Genomic DNA, 14,264 nt, shown 5'->3' with positions numbered 1-14,264 from the left:
GAGGGGCCTCTTGAGCCGGAGCCCCAGGTCTCGGTGAGGGCGGGGGAGCCTGGGGAGGACGGGGAAGGGCCGGTGGGTCCGGGCTTCTTGGCGCGACTCTCGCCTCCGTCTTTGCCCATCGATGTCGGGGTGTCTCTGGCTCGTCTCTGGGTCCCCCTCGGGGTGCTCAGGCGGCGCTTGGCTCCGGCTCGGATCCCTCCAGGCAGCCCAGGCGACCTCATCGGCGCTGGGGATCAACTCAGGCGGACAGGGAGAGTCCTTTGGCAGGTTGGATCTGGGGGTGGGAATGGCGTGCAATGCATACAATTTGGGGAGTGGAGAGTCGGGCCTCAACCCCGGGCTCAGGGCACTTGGGTCCTGTCCAGTGCACTACTTGGGTCAGCACCCGATGGGCGAAGCCTTCCCGGCTGCCTACACTCTCCTCGCCCGAGATCGACTGAGTGAGAAACTCCAAGAAACTCCAACATACAGGGCACATCATGGCCCTTAGAAAGTACTGGGGATAAAAATATTGCTTTCTAACAAGCCATCTCGCACTTTTCAGAAATGTTCCCTCAACCAGCACCTGAATGCCGGGTTCAGATGTGGGGATCAGGGTTAGGATCAAGCAGGACCCACAAGACGGAGCTGTAGGAGGGCACGCCCAGGCCCAATATCCGTTCCCCTGGCAGGTTTGTCACCCTCGGGTCCCTGAGAATAGCATGACTTCCCTAGTCTGTGTGCAGCATCTGGAGGATCTTCTGTTATGTCCATAGAGAGGCCGTGTTCCTGTTCCCATCACAGCTCCCCAAGATAGTATCTTCCCCATTGCCCCATGTTGGAAGAAGCTGATGTCCAGGGCTTGGTCCATCAGGGGGTTTCGGGCACCAGTGCTGTCACTTCCGCTCAGGGCATGAAATCTCCGCTGCTTATGGCTCTGACTTTTCTCCAGGACTTACTGCAAAGCTCCTTACTACTGCTATTTAGGATTAATCCAGGATGGAGAAGATGGATACAAACACTCTGCCATCCTGTACCCAGGTAGGACTGAGTGTACTGGGCACAGTGGGGGACAGGCATGTGCAGCCCTCAGGGCCAGAGGAGTCCAGACATATTTTAGGAAGGAACCTCTCACCATGCTTTGACTCCAGTCAGTATCATAGACCCTTTTCTAATAGAGGCCTCTTTTGTCCTTGTTTGCTGTGTTTCTTTTGGGTTCCACACCTGATGGTGCTCAGGCCTTACTCCTATTCAGTGCTCTTGGGCACTTTGACTTATGCTAATGTTTTCTCCCCACAATTAATGGGTTTAATCCTGACTCTGCACTTCACCTTCACTCTGCAGTCTTGCCTCCTCCCTTCATTCATATTTCTCCTCAGTAAACTACTTGTACTTTTGAAGCCTCTTGTCAGCAGGCCCTTGGCCTCGTGGCTCTAAGAGAGAAATGAAAGCAAAGGATCTTTTTGGAAGCCGTAGTTATGTGGAACCCAGTCATTTTTTTAAACTATAATAGGATGGATCCATTTCAGGGTGAACTGTGACTGCTGATAACCAAGAGCACTGATTTGACTCACTCACTGAACCATAAATTTTTCTTCTGACTCTTTTTGCATATTGCAGAGTCTGGCCTGGGGATGGAATAGAACAGTATGTGTTTACCATGGTGGGCACCGCCCAGAGTTGACTTTACAGATCCTTCTGGTTCTGTGCTTGGATTTGACCTTGCTGTGTGTACAGAACTTCACCTCAAGAACATTTCTAAAATAGTGTCCACAGGTCATGTTGGCTGTTGGGCCTTCCTTGAAGTGAATAACTTGTCCTGTTCCAGGGATGATGGTAGAGAGAACATGGAGGCTGCTTCCTCTCAAGTAAAGGGGCTTTGTCCTTGAATCAGGTCCTAGGGATCCTGCTTCAGTGTGCATTCCAGGTTGCATCTGTCCATGACACCCTCCTGTATTGCTACTCAGGTTACTGTGAGCTTCCCCGAAGTAGCTGTGAACTTCTCCCAGGATGAGTGGCTGAGTCTGGACCCCTCTCAGAAGAATCTCTACAGAGAAGTGATGCTAGAGACCTACCAGCACCTGCAGGCCATAGGTGATTGCCTCGGGTCAACCTCATGCAAGACTAAGGGCCTATCAAAGTGCTCTTGTTCTGGCCTCGGGTCAAGTTCTGTTCATGTGTGCATAAGCCGAGACTGGGGTAGCCCCATTGCTTCTTGAAAAATTATGTGGGAATGGGATCTCATCTGAGGCTCTTGCATGCAAACTCTGTTCCCCAATTTATTGCTTCCTATCTTGGCCACAGTTTAATTATTTTGGTTATTGTTTTGTGTTGGACCACACCTCACATTTCCCAGGAATTTTGCCCGCTTACTTCTATACTCAATAAAAGGTTATTTGCCTTGACTGAGGCTGACCTAGATTCAATCCCCAGCATCCCAATGATCTCCAGACTCTTTCTGGAGTGATTCCCTGAGCATCCCAAGTGTGCAATCTCTGAGAAATCCCTGAGCATTGCCAAGTGTGGCCCAAAGTCAATAAAGAGAAAACTATTTGTGGGGCATAATGAATCCTCTATGTGAATCAGGTGTCCAAATTGTTGTCAGTCTGTGCAAGGCAAGTACGTGCCACCCTGTACTATTGTGCAAACCCTTGATTTATTTATGTTTTTGGTCCACACCCAGCAGTGATCAGATGCATTTCATGTATCTGCACTCAGAAATTAGTCCTGGAAGACTCTGGGGATAATATGGGATGTATGGGATCAAATCAGAGTTCACCCTGGGTTGGCTGTGTGCAAGACAAGTGCACTATTGCTGTGCTGTCACCCCGGCCCCCAAGACCTTACTTTTTATGACATGATTGGTATTTGCAAACCTTAGTGGTGGTTGAGATTATTCCATAGCTCTGTATTCTGTACTCTTATGACAAAGGGCTCAGAGAACTATAGAGGGTGCCAAGATCAATGCATTTTGTCCATGTGTGAGCCCATTTATTGCTTCCTCCTTGTTGGAAACTTCAATTTCAACTTGGTCCCTTCTGTGTGATAATCAGCGTGCATCTGTAGAGCAGAGATTCTGTTCTTTATCTGTTCCATGTTTTAGCCTCTTTCATTAGGGACCCAGTCTATACCTGAGGTGCTATCCTCTTCATTGTCTTTTACCCATGAATGATACCTCTCTGCCAGGGCATTGTGGGGTGAAGCCTGCGCTGATCTCCTGGTTGGAAAGAGGAGACCTTGAAGGGCTGCAGAGAGGCATATTTCCAGGTAAGTGTGGGAATAATCCCCCGACTCAGACCCTGGTGTGTGTAGCATCCTGGGCCTACAGAAATATGAGTGCTGAGCCTTTTGTGTCAGGCTACTATATCGGGGTGGGGGTCTTTTCCATTCCATTATCTGCCTTTGATGCTGAATCCCAGTATGTTCTGGAATTTTGCTGGCTTGTCGTTGCTCTTTATAGTTCCCTTTCTGTTAATCATTAGAACAGAAGATGAGATTCTGTGTCTTAACCTACCATCTGTGCTCTCTGTCTGTTTGCATACTCCAGTGTTGGGGTGCCCTTCTCAGCAGTAGCTAGATGTCCCTCTCACCAGTCTTTGTACACTTCTCTTCGCCATGAAATTTAGCAGGGTATTTGGTATTCCAATGAAGGGGTTCTTTTTTTTTTCCCGATTTTGATACCTACTTATTGGTGCTGTTAGGGTTTAATCTGGCTCTTTTCTTCAGATTAGCTTCTAATGGTCTCAGGTGCCATTATGGGATACTAGAGGTAAACTTGGTCCACCACTTGGAAAGTCAACATCCTCTCTGTTATACTATGTATTTGACATGATTATTAAAAATACTAAGAAATTCTTTTGGGGGCCACACCTGGTTGTTCTCAGGAGTTACTCCTCGCTGGTGGGTCTATATAGGAAGCTGGGGATTGAACCTGAGTCTGTCCTGTCACCTCACTGCAAGCATACAACCTATTCCTCTGCTTCCACTCTGGCCCCAAACCGTAAGAAATTTTATATTTGTTGTATGGTAATGTATGTATCAGTAATGCTAAGGAGTTACTCCGGATCTGCACAAGCCAATTACTTCTTGCATGGCTTTAGAGAGTATTTGGGATGCCTAGAATAAAACTCGAGTCAGCTAGTTTCAATGAAAACTTCCTCACTGTGGGGTTTTCTATGTGTACCACTGAGTATGTTTACTCTGTTGCCAAGGAAAATCCGCACTGAGCTATTCACTGCAATCCTTCTGACTTATCTTTTCTTTTCTCAAAACTGATTCATTACCTTAAAATATGTATTCATTCTATCACTTAAATTCACTCATCTGTACTAAGAAATTAACTGCAATCCTTCTGACTTTTTCTTTACCTTCTTTTTTCTCTAAGCTGATTTAGTACCTTAAAACATGCATTCATCTGGCCCGGAGAGATAGCACAGCGGTGTTTGCCTTGCAAGCAGCCAATCCAGGACCAAAGGTGGTTGGTTCGAATCTTGGTTCGAATCCCTGTGTCCCATATGGTCCCCCGTGCCTGCCAGGAGCTATTTCTGAGCAGACAGCCAGTAGTAACCCCTGAGCAATGCTGGGTGTGGCCCAAAACCAACAAACAAAAAAACATGCATTCATCCATCACTTTTGTTGCATTTAACCAGTTTTCATTCAGCAAATATTTTGAGGGGTGGTTAGGCCACACTCCATGGCGCTCAGGGTTTTCCTGGCTCTGTGCTTAGAAATTGCTCTTGGCAGGCTTGGGGACCATAAAGAAGCCGGCAATCAAACTGAGATTCATCCTGGGATGGCCACGTGAAAGGGAAATGCCCTACCACTGCTATCTGTCCAACTCATTCAACTTATTCTTTTTTTTTTTGGTTTTTGGTTTTTGGGCCACATCCAGTGACACTCAGAGGTTGCTCCTGGCTATGCACTCAGAAAAAATGCTCCTGGAGATTGGTAAAATATTTGCTGCAGGGAGGTCTTGGAAGTGCTCTTGCATTGGGGATACTTTTAGAGCTAAGTCCGGTTTCAAGTAACAGTCCACGTTAGGCGGAGTTGGTAGGGATGGCCGAGAAGCATGAGTCCGCAGGGGAGTTGATTGCCTGTTCTTGCAGGGGACGAGGTGTGGGTTTGACTGGATCTCCCTTCGCTTGGGTGCTGGGTACTGGTTCGTTGGAGTAGGAGGTCAGTGTTGATGCCTAATGGATTAAGAACTGAGGGTAAAGAGTTTTAATACGGTGGGAGGTCTGGATGGGATTGAGGGATGAAGGGATAGTTGATTTTCCAAAAGGGGGGAAAGGGGAAAGTATATGGAAGGGGTAGGAAGGAAGAAAAGAGAAAATACATTAGAAAGAAAGGGAGAAGAGGAAAGAAAAAAGGAAAAGAGAAGAAAAGAAAAAATAATAAAGAAAGTAGTGAGAAGAGAGGAGAAAATAGCAAGGGAATGCTAGTTTGCCTGAATGTGTTTAATGAGTAGGGCCTATAGTATAAATCTGTACGTTACAGTTGCTGCTTTGGTGGTCTGACAGGTCACGTGCTTCAAATCCTAAAAGAAGGTATAACCTAGAGATAAAGTATATGTTAAAGAGTTTTCTCAGTCTCAAGAAGGTCAGGGGCTGTGATGGAAAGGTGCCTGGGAACCCACACCCACAAGAAAATCCCAAAAGACAATGGGGAAACCTAAACTCCCAACATAAGTATAAGACCTGTACTACACCACCTCCTTAGCTGCTTTTTCCCAAAAGTAGTCTCTTGCATCACTTTGTTCCTTTAATTACTTAGTTAATTTATCTTTTAAAAATGTTTGCTCTACAGATACATAGGTGAGCACATATATTTTTATTCCTATTTTTATCTTTTTTGGGTGTTTGACCTGTTTCTGTTTTCTTCTATGTCCACATATTCTAGCAGCCCAGGGGTGAGGGAGGAGGATATGGGAGGTAGGACGAAAATGGAGGTGTAGGAAGGACAAATTGCTGATGGGAATCCTCCTGATTTTATGTAAATACGTACCTAAAATATTATTGTCAACTATATGTAAGCCACTATGATCAAAATAAAAATTATATTAAAAATGCTCCTGGATTGGGGACCTTTTGGGACACCAGGGATTGAAGCCAGATCCATCCTGGGTCAGCCACATGCAAGGCAAACACCCTAGTGCTGTGCTATCCCTCCGCCCCAGCCCAATCAACTAATTCTAACATTTTATTTGGGTTGATTTTAGATGGTGGACCACAAGTTCCAATAGTGACATTTCAGAAATTTGCTTTTGGAATGGAATATCCAATAAAGTATGAGATGGTAAGTGTTGCAAGTTCCAATTCAATATTATGATTGTGCAGGTTGGTATATTCAATGCTGCAAGCACCTAGTGTTTATAAATTGGACCCTTTGGTACAACCATTTGATGTCCATAATAATCTTTGCACTACAGAGTACGCTGATTACTCATTTGATGTCTGGCTTTTCATATGGTCCCTTAAGCCTGTGAGGATAAATTTCTGAGAGCAGAGTCTAGAACAAACTCTTGAACACCACTGTGTGTTGCCCAAAAGCAAAAGAGCAAAAACAAAAAAAATGAACGTGGAGAAATTCAAGGGAGAGACAAGTAACTGAACTAATCCTCTGCTGTTTCACAGAGAAACAGCCAGACCCAGTTGGATGGAGCTGATCCTGTGCCGCAGTCCGCAGTCTGGAGGAAATCATCCTGCTCATACCCCAATGGGAGTGAACAATCAGGGGGCATCTGTGGTGAATTGGACCAGAATGAAGAGAGATTTCTTACGCCAGAGCCAGTTACCACTGTGCAAAACTCCCCTGAATCTGCTCTGCCCAGTCCCTGGACTCAGACCCCCACAGTGGGACCATCCTGGGAAAGGCGAACAACAGTGTTTGCTCTGAGCCCTCACAGTCTCAGGCTAACCAGCACATTACCCATAGAGTAGAGCCACCTGAGTGTAAGCAACGTGGGGGGGGACTTTGTGTGTGCCCTGCACCTTGAAGTTTCCTCAGACACCCTCAGTACAAAGGATACCCCTGAGGGTCTGCGGGGTGCATATGCCCTGAGTCAACCTTCATGCCAGAGAGACAATAAGGAAGTCCAGAAACGAAAGAAGCAAAATACATGTCAGGAGTGCAGGAAGGTGATTTCTCAATCCTCACATCTTAATAGGCACAAGAGAATTCATACAGGGGAGAAACCTTATACATGTCAGGAGTGTGGGAACACTTTCACTTTATCCTCATACCTTAATAGTCACAAGAGAATTCATACGGGAGAGAAACCTTATACATGTCAGGAGTGTGGGAAGGCCTTCACTCGTTCCGCTTACCTTAATAGTCACAAGAAAATTCATACCGGAGAAACCTTATACATGTCAGGAGTGTGGGAAGGCCTTCTCTCATTCCTCAGGACTCTATCTTCACAAGAAAATTCATACTGGAGAAAAACTTTATTCATGTCATGAGTGTGGGAGGGCCTTCACTCGTTCTGCTCACCTTAATAGTCACAAGAAAATTCATACTGGAGAGAAACCTTATACATGTCAGGAGTGTGGGAAGGCCTTCTCTCAATCCTCAGGACTCTATATTCACAAGAAAATTCATACTGGACAGAAACGTTATACATGTCTGGAGTGTGGGAAGGCCTTCACTCAATCCTCAGTTCTTTATCAACACAAGAAAATACATACTGGAGAGAAACGATATACATGTCAGGAGTGTGGGAAGGCCTTCATTCAATCCTCAGTTCTTTATATGCACAAGAAAATTCATACTGGAGAGAAACCTTATACCTGTCAAGAGTGTGGGAAGGCCTTCATTCGATCCTCAGACCTTAGTAGTCACAAGAAAATTCATACTGGAGAGAAACCTTATACATGTCAGGAGTGTGGGAAGTCCTTCACTCGGTCCTCAAACCTTACTAGTCACAAGAAAATTCATAGTGGAGAGAAACCTTATACATGTCAGGAGTGTGGGAAGTCCTTCACTCAATCCTCAAACCTTTATAGTCACAAGAAAATTCATATTGGAGAGAAACCTTATATATGTCAGGAGTGTGGGAAGGCCTTCATTTATTCCTCAGTTCTTTATATGCACAAGAAAATTCATACTGGAGAGAAACCTTATACCTGTCAAGAGTGTGGGAAGGCCTTCACTCGATCCTCAGACCTTAATAGGCACAAGAAAATTCATAGTGGAGAGAAACCTTATACATGTCAGGAGTGTGGGAAGTCCTTCACTCAATCCGCTCACCTTAGTAGTCACAAGAAAATTCATACTGGAGAGAAACCTTATACATGTCAGGAGTGTGGGAAGTCCTTCACTCGGTCCTCAGACCTTAATAGTCACAAGAAAATTCATACTGGAGAGAAATCTTACACATGTCAAGAGTGTGGGAAGGCCTTCAATCGGTCCTCAGACCTTAATAGTCACAAGAAAATTCATACTGGAGAGAAATCTTATACATGTCAAGAGTGTGGGAAGGCCTTCACTCGATCCTCAGACCTTAATAGTCACAAGAAAATTCATACTGGAGAGAAACCTTATACATGCCAGGAGTGTGGGAAGTCCTTCACTCAATCCTCAAACCTTTCTAGTCACAAGAAAATTCATACTGGAGAGAAACCTTATAGATGTCAGGAGTGTGGGAAGGCCTTCACTCAATCCACTCACCTTAGTCGTCACAAGAAAATTCATACTGGAGAGAAACCATATACATGTCGGGAGTGAGAGAATGTATTCACTCAATCCTCAGGACTCTATATTCACAAGAAAATTTATACTGGAGAGAAGCTTTATACTTGTCAGTAATGTTGGAAGGCCTTCACTCAATTCTCATGTCTTTATATTGGCAAGAGAATTATATTGGATAGAAGTCTCATGCATGTCAAGAGTGTGGGATGTCCTTCACTCTGTCCTCACACCTTAATAGTCACAAGAAAATTCATACAGGAGAGAAACCTTAAACATGTCAGGAGTGTTAGAAGGCCTTCAATCAATCTTCAGATATTTGTATTCACAAGAGAATTCATACTGGATAGAAGCCTTTTCCATGTCAGTAGAGTGGGAGAGCCTTCCGTGTATCCTTGGATCTCTAAGAATAAAAGAATTTATACTGGAGAGAAGCCTTATAAATGTCTGGTGTGTAGGAAGGTCTTTTCTTGATCCAAAAGCCATTATTTTCAAAAGAAAATTCATACTGGAGAGAAGCCTTTTACATGTCAGTGTGGGGAGGACCCTATAATTCTTTAGACCACGCTATGCACAAAATATTTCATACCTGAGTAAATCTTAATTCATAACAGGATAGTGGGAAGGCCTTAAACCGAATTTCAGTCATTAATAGACAAAATATTTTATACAGGAGAGAAACCTTATATGTCAGGAGTGTGGGCAGACCTTAACTATTATCAATTCTTCTCACATGAATATTCATACTGGAGACAAGCCTTGAACATGTCAGTATGTAAGGCATTTTGTTGATCTGCAGACTTCTCTAAGAACAAAAGAATGTATAATTGAGAAAGGGCTTATATCTGTTAAGTTTGGGAAGGCCTTCACTATCTTTAAGACTTATAAGCAGTGGAATATTAAAATAAGGAAAAGTTTTAAATGTACTTGATGTTTTAGGACGTCTTTACTATTTCCCAGACCTTATCATACTACAAAATTCATACTGGATATAAATCCTGTGTGTGTGTGTATGGGTTGTGGGAAGGTCTTCATTCTTCAAGATTCACAGCCATTTAAATATCCATTGTAGTCAGAAACCTTATGCAAGTAAGAAATGTGTGAAGAGTTTCAGTTGATCTTCACGCCTTACTAGACACTAAATTATTCATAATGAAGAGGAATCTTTTGCATGTAAGGAGTGTGGGAAAGCCTTTGAATCTCCCTCATACCTTAGGAGTGATAGCAGAATTCATTCTGGAGAGACACCTGAGGTGCCTCAGAAGTGCTGGAAGATCTTTAATTCCTCAGATTGTTTCACATATATGAAAATTATATATGATGTGTCAGAACATAGTTAAACAGGGATGGTGTTTTTTCCTTCCACGCCCCTGCACCAGTCAGATTACTGTCATTCTTTCAGATTCCCCCAAGCCTACCAACCTGAAGTGACCACACAGTACCCAAACGTGTGGCTCAAAAAAAAATAAATATGAATATAAACCGGGAGAATCTTTACATATGTCAGGAATAGGGGCAAGATTTTATTTCTGAATGTTTTCTCTGCAAAAGAATCTGCATTATGGAGAGAAAGTAGCATGTACAACGTATGTGGGAAGGTCTTTGTTGATCTGTAAACCTTCCTTTACATAGGATGGCCAAGCTGCAGAAAAGCTGCCTAAACATAAGTAATTTAGGAAGCTTTAAGTTATCAGTGCTTTATAATACATATTCAGAGAGTGCCATAATGCCTTGTTGCAGCCAACTCAGATTTGATCTACACCCGCATGTAGGACCAGGAGTGACTCCTGAGTTCATCAACAGAGTAAGTCCTCAGCACTGAGATGTGTGTTCCAAATATAAATTCCAAAATACATATGGGTTATAAGCCTTAATAAGAAGGTAAGGTATTTCGGGAGACCTTTGCTCAGAGGTCAGTCTTTAGTAGTTACGGAAAGCCTCACACATGTACTGTATTGGGGGAAACCTTTGACATTTGCTCAGCAATTCACCTATGACAGTGGTCAGCGAGCCCAATCTCGCCAAAACCACGATTGGAATTTATTTTGAGAGCCATATTTTTAAAACATTAAATACAGGGCCCGGAGAGATAGCATGGAGGTAAGGTGTTTGCCTTTCATGCAGGAGGTCATCAGTTCGAATCCCGGTGTCCCATATGGTCCCCCGTGCCTGCCAGGAGCAATTTCTGAGCATGGAGCCAGGAATAACCCCTGAGCGCTGCTGGGTGTGACCCAAAAACCACAAAAAAAAAAAAACATTAAATACATAGGATGGTACACTGTTTTTAGTTTCAATAAGTTTTTATTGAGAATATTCTGCATACAAGTATCCCCACAGAGGGGCCGGGTGGTGGCGCTAGAGGTAAGGTGCCTGCCTTGCCTGCGCTAGGCTAGGACGAACCACGGTTCGATCCCCCGGCGTCCCATATGGTCTCCCAAGCCAGGAGCGACTTCTGAGCGCATGGCCAGGAGTAACCCCTGAGCGTCACCAGGTGTGGCCCCACCCCCCCAAAAAAAAAGTATCCCCACAGAAACCCGCGGCTTGCCAACCACTGACCTAGGAGAGGTTAGAAGCCCTATAGGTGGCAAGGTTGTGGCAAGCTTTCATTCAGCCTCACACGAAATTGTTTGGTTCACATCCCCCTGAGTGAAACAACTTTATTATCCACATTGGGGTCTGAACAAAAGCACCCTTTGTCTTATTGTTTGAGGGGTATATAGAGACCTACATAATATTTCCCTTTTGTATTTATTCTTTTTTTTTTTGTCTTTGGGTCACACCTGGCAGTGCTCAGGGGTTACTGCTGGCTCTAGGTTCAGATATTGCCCCTGAAAGGCTTGGGGGGCCATATGGGATGCTGGAATTCGAACCACCATCCTGTATGAAAGGCAAACACCTTACCTCCATGCTATCTCTCCAGCCCCCTGTATCTTCTTTCTGCCTGCTTTTCCCCTCCCTCTTTTTTGGGAGGGACACTATCAAAAAATTCTAGCTGAGGAAGAGAGAACGAAGCCTTTTGCTGCAGGCTTGCTAGCTGCTGATTGGGAGCAACTGGCTAGTAGGTCAATGGCCTTGTATTTGATGTTCTTGCCTCGTTTTGCCCTCCTGTATGTGGACTATTACTACAGACAAGTGCCTTCCCCATTGTCCAATTGCTCTGGCCCCAGCACGGTGCAAAGAGGAAAATTGAAAATCTCTTTTTTTCAGACTTCCTGCCCACATGATTGTTTTTGATTGTTTGGGGCCGTATATAAGATGATGTTCAAGTGTGCCTCCTGGGTACATTCAGTTTTATCACTCATCAGGGGTGCAAGTATTCGAAACAGGGTCAGTGCCTGTGAGCAAACTGCTCTCCCCATTGTCCTGTGGTTTTAGCCTTACTGAGATATTTTCAGTGGTTGCCACATAATTCTTCTAGCTCACTGAAGCATGTTTCCTGTGACGCAGAACAGAAATCCACAAGGGCTTACTCCTACTCTGATCTCATATATCAATCCTGGCAGGCTCCAGGGACCCCATGCAATGTAAGAGATCAAACCACCAAGTGGCCCATATCAAGGAAAATGTCCTATCTACTGTGCTATCATAGTTCTGGCCCAACTCTACATTATCTCATCACTGAGTGTCTTGGCTTTGATCTGCTTCTGTTCCTCATTACAAACAGGGCCAACTCCCAAAAAAAGCAACCTAGAGACTCACCTGTAATGAGAACTCTTTTGTATTAAAATGTTTCTGTGTTCTCGAAACTATTGTGTGGTGCTTGTTTTTATTTCTGTAGGGCTCACTGAATATTTGATTTGATATTTCTTTCTGTATTGATGTGGTGTTTCAATTACCTTTTTCATTTCCTCGCTCAAACTGAGGTTGAAAACCTCTAGAATGACTGCCATTTTCAGCTTATTTGATTTTTTTTTCTGATTTTTTACACCTGGCACAAAATTCCTTCCAGAAACATCTCCGAGCTTTGCTTGCCCTGTGGGTGGCACAGTGCTTTCCCACCACCATGTCCCTTTCTGAGTCCACACTTAGCCCATACCTGGGGACAGAGCATTAGAAAGTGCAGCCCCATCTTCTGCCTAGACTATTCCCGAAGTGCATCAGCAAGGCCCCTTTGTACGAAGCCCTGTGAGAATGTCACAAGCTTGATCCATAGGCAAGCCCACACCATGCCCTGGTCAGAAATGACTGCACTTGGACTAGAAATGCTTATAGGATTCACCCCTGGGAACAAGCTCATATCCACGTGGATGGACAGAGCCATAGACCCCTTCCTTTCCTGGGAATTCAGAAGTGCGTTGAGATTTGGCCATGAGAGGACCAAGGAAACTGTCCTACCTTACGGGGAAGAAATTGCCTTGAGCCTTAAGCCCTACTTCTACCCTTTGCACCATACAGGCCCTGGAAGCCCACAATATAGGCTGACTATGGTACAGCATCTTTACACACTTGCCCTGCTGGTAGGCTGGCAGCAGTGCCGTCCTCTGCTCTTAGGCCAGAAGTGGATCTGCCCCAATACTCTAGGTAGGGATATCTCACTGCTCACCTGTCTGACCTGTGGGGATATGGGCCTGGGTCAGATTCCCCTTCCTGGCTTTAGTTTCATCACCCCAATTTATATGAGTCTATTGTGAGGAACCCCACCAATATTCGTTGTTTGGTAGGCTCTATTCACTGCCATTTCTAAAAAGTTCCTCATGAGATGGTTGTAGCCCGTGGTCTACCACAACCATTTCATTTGGGGTGTCATCATAGATCTTGCTTGACCACAAGCTAAGTGCTGCTCCTAGGCTGCCCTATAGGTCTCCCACCCCACCCATTTCTCAGTCACTTCTGTCCATCATGGTCATCCTGGTTCATCCACAATAATAAACACAACAATGTCAAACTGTCATTGCCCACTGTTTGTCCCTTTGAATTTCAAAGTAATTTTGGATGGCCAAGCCTGGATCCAGACTATTGAGCTTCTCGGTTTACCTAAAAATCTGATGGGGATGTGTCATGTACGTGTGGCAGCAGGAAAGAGAGAGGAAAGTGATTCTCGACACCTTCCTTGTTTTCTTGGTTTTGTGTCACACTAATCTGTGCTAGGGCGAACTCATGACTTTGGGCTCAGGAATAACTCTTGCTTGGCTCAGAGGGATCCTCTGGGATGCAGGAATTTAACCTGAGTTCTGAATGATCAAGGCAATTTCCCACCCACTTTACTATCACTGTGGAATTCCAGAGCATGGTAATAGTGCCAAAATAATCAGTACCTGGATAGTGATACTGGTTGCTTGGGTTCAATTGTGATCAACAGGTTCTGGATAAAGCAGCATGCTGTGGGGTCCTTGACCAGCGAAACAGGGCTGCAGTGGTACCAGTGTTCATCAGCATGTGAGGGGACCCAGATTCCTGGCAGACACAGGCCTATTTGACATTCTGAGTAGAGTTTTCTGTTTGTATGAATTAGTTCATTTTTATTGGGCCACACTGAGAGGTGATCATGGCTCAGTGGTCAGGCATAACTCCTGATGGTGTCCAGGAGCAAGTGGGTTATAGGGGATCAACTTCATGTCAACAGCCTGCCAGAATAATCCACTATCTTGTTGAATTATCAC

General features: G+C 44.6%; 1 protein-coding gene across 1 annotated transcript; it reads left to right on the top strand.

Annotated features, from left to right (window-relative positions):
• Positions 1-1,826: 1,826 nt before the first annotated feature.
• Positions 1,827-14,044, top strand: LOC126030066 (putative zinc finger protein 66). The gene is given in 9 exon segments (XM_049788266.1): positions 1,827-1,847; positions 1,947-2,073; positions 3,166-3,246; positions 4,895-4,922; positions 7,181-7,333; positions 7,335-8,449; positions 12,745-13,185; positions 13,588-13,664; positions 13,964-14,044. Coding segments are annotated over 9 exon segments (2,124 nt in total).
• The last annotated feature ends 220 nt before the right edge of the window (positions 14,045-14,264 follow it).

The sequence above is a fragment of the Suncus etruscus genome, chromosome 15, assembly GCF_024139225.1.
Source record: "Suncus etruscus isolate mSunEtr1 chromosome 15, mSunEtr1.pri.cur, whole genome shotgun sequence".
Classification (NCBI taxonomy): domain Eukaryota; kingdom Metazoa; phylum Chordata; class Mammalia; order Eulipotyphla; family Soricidae; genus Suncus; species Suncus etruscus.
This window is presented reverse-complemented; position numbering and strand designations above follow the sequence as displayed.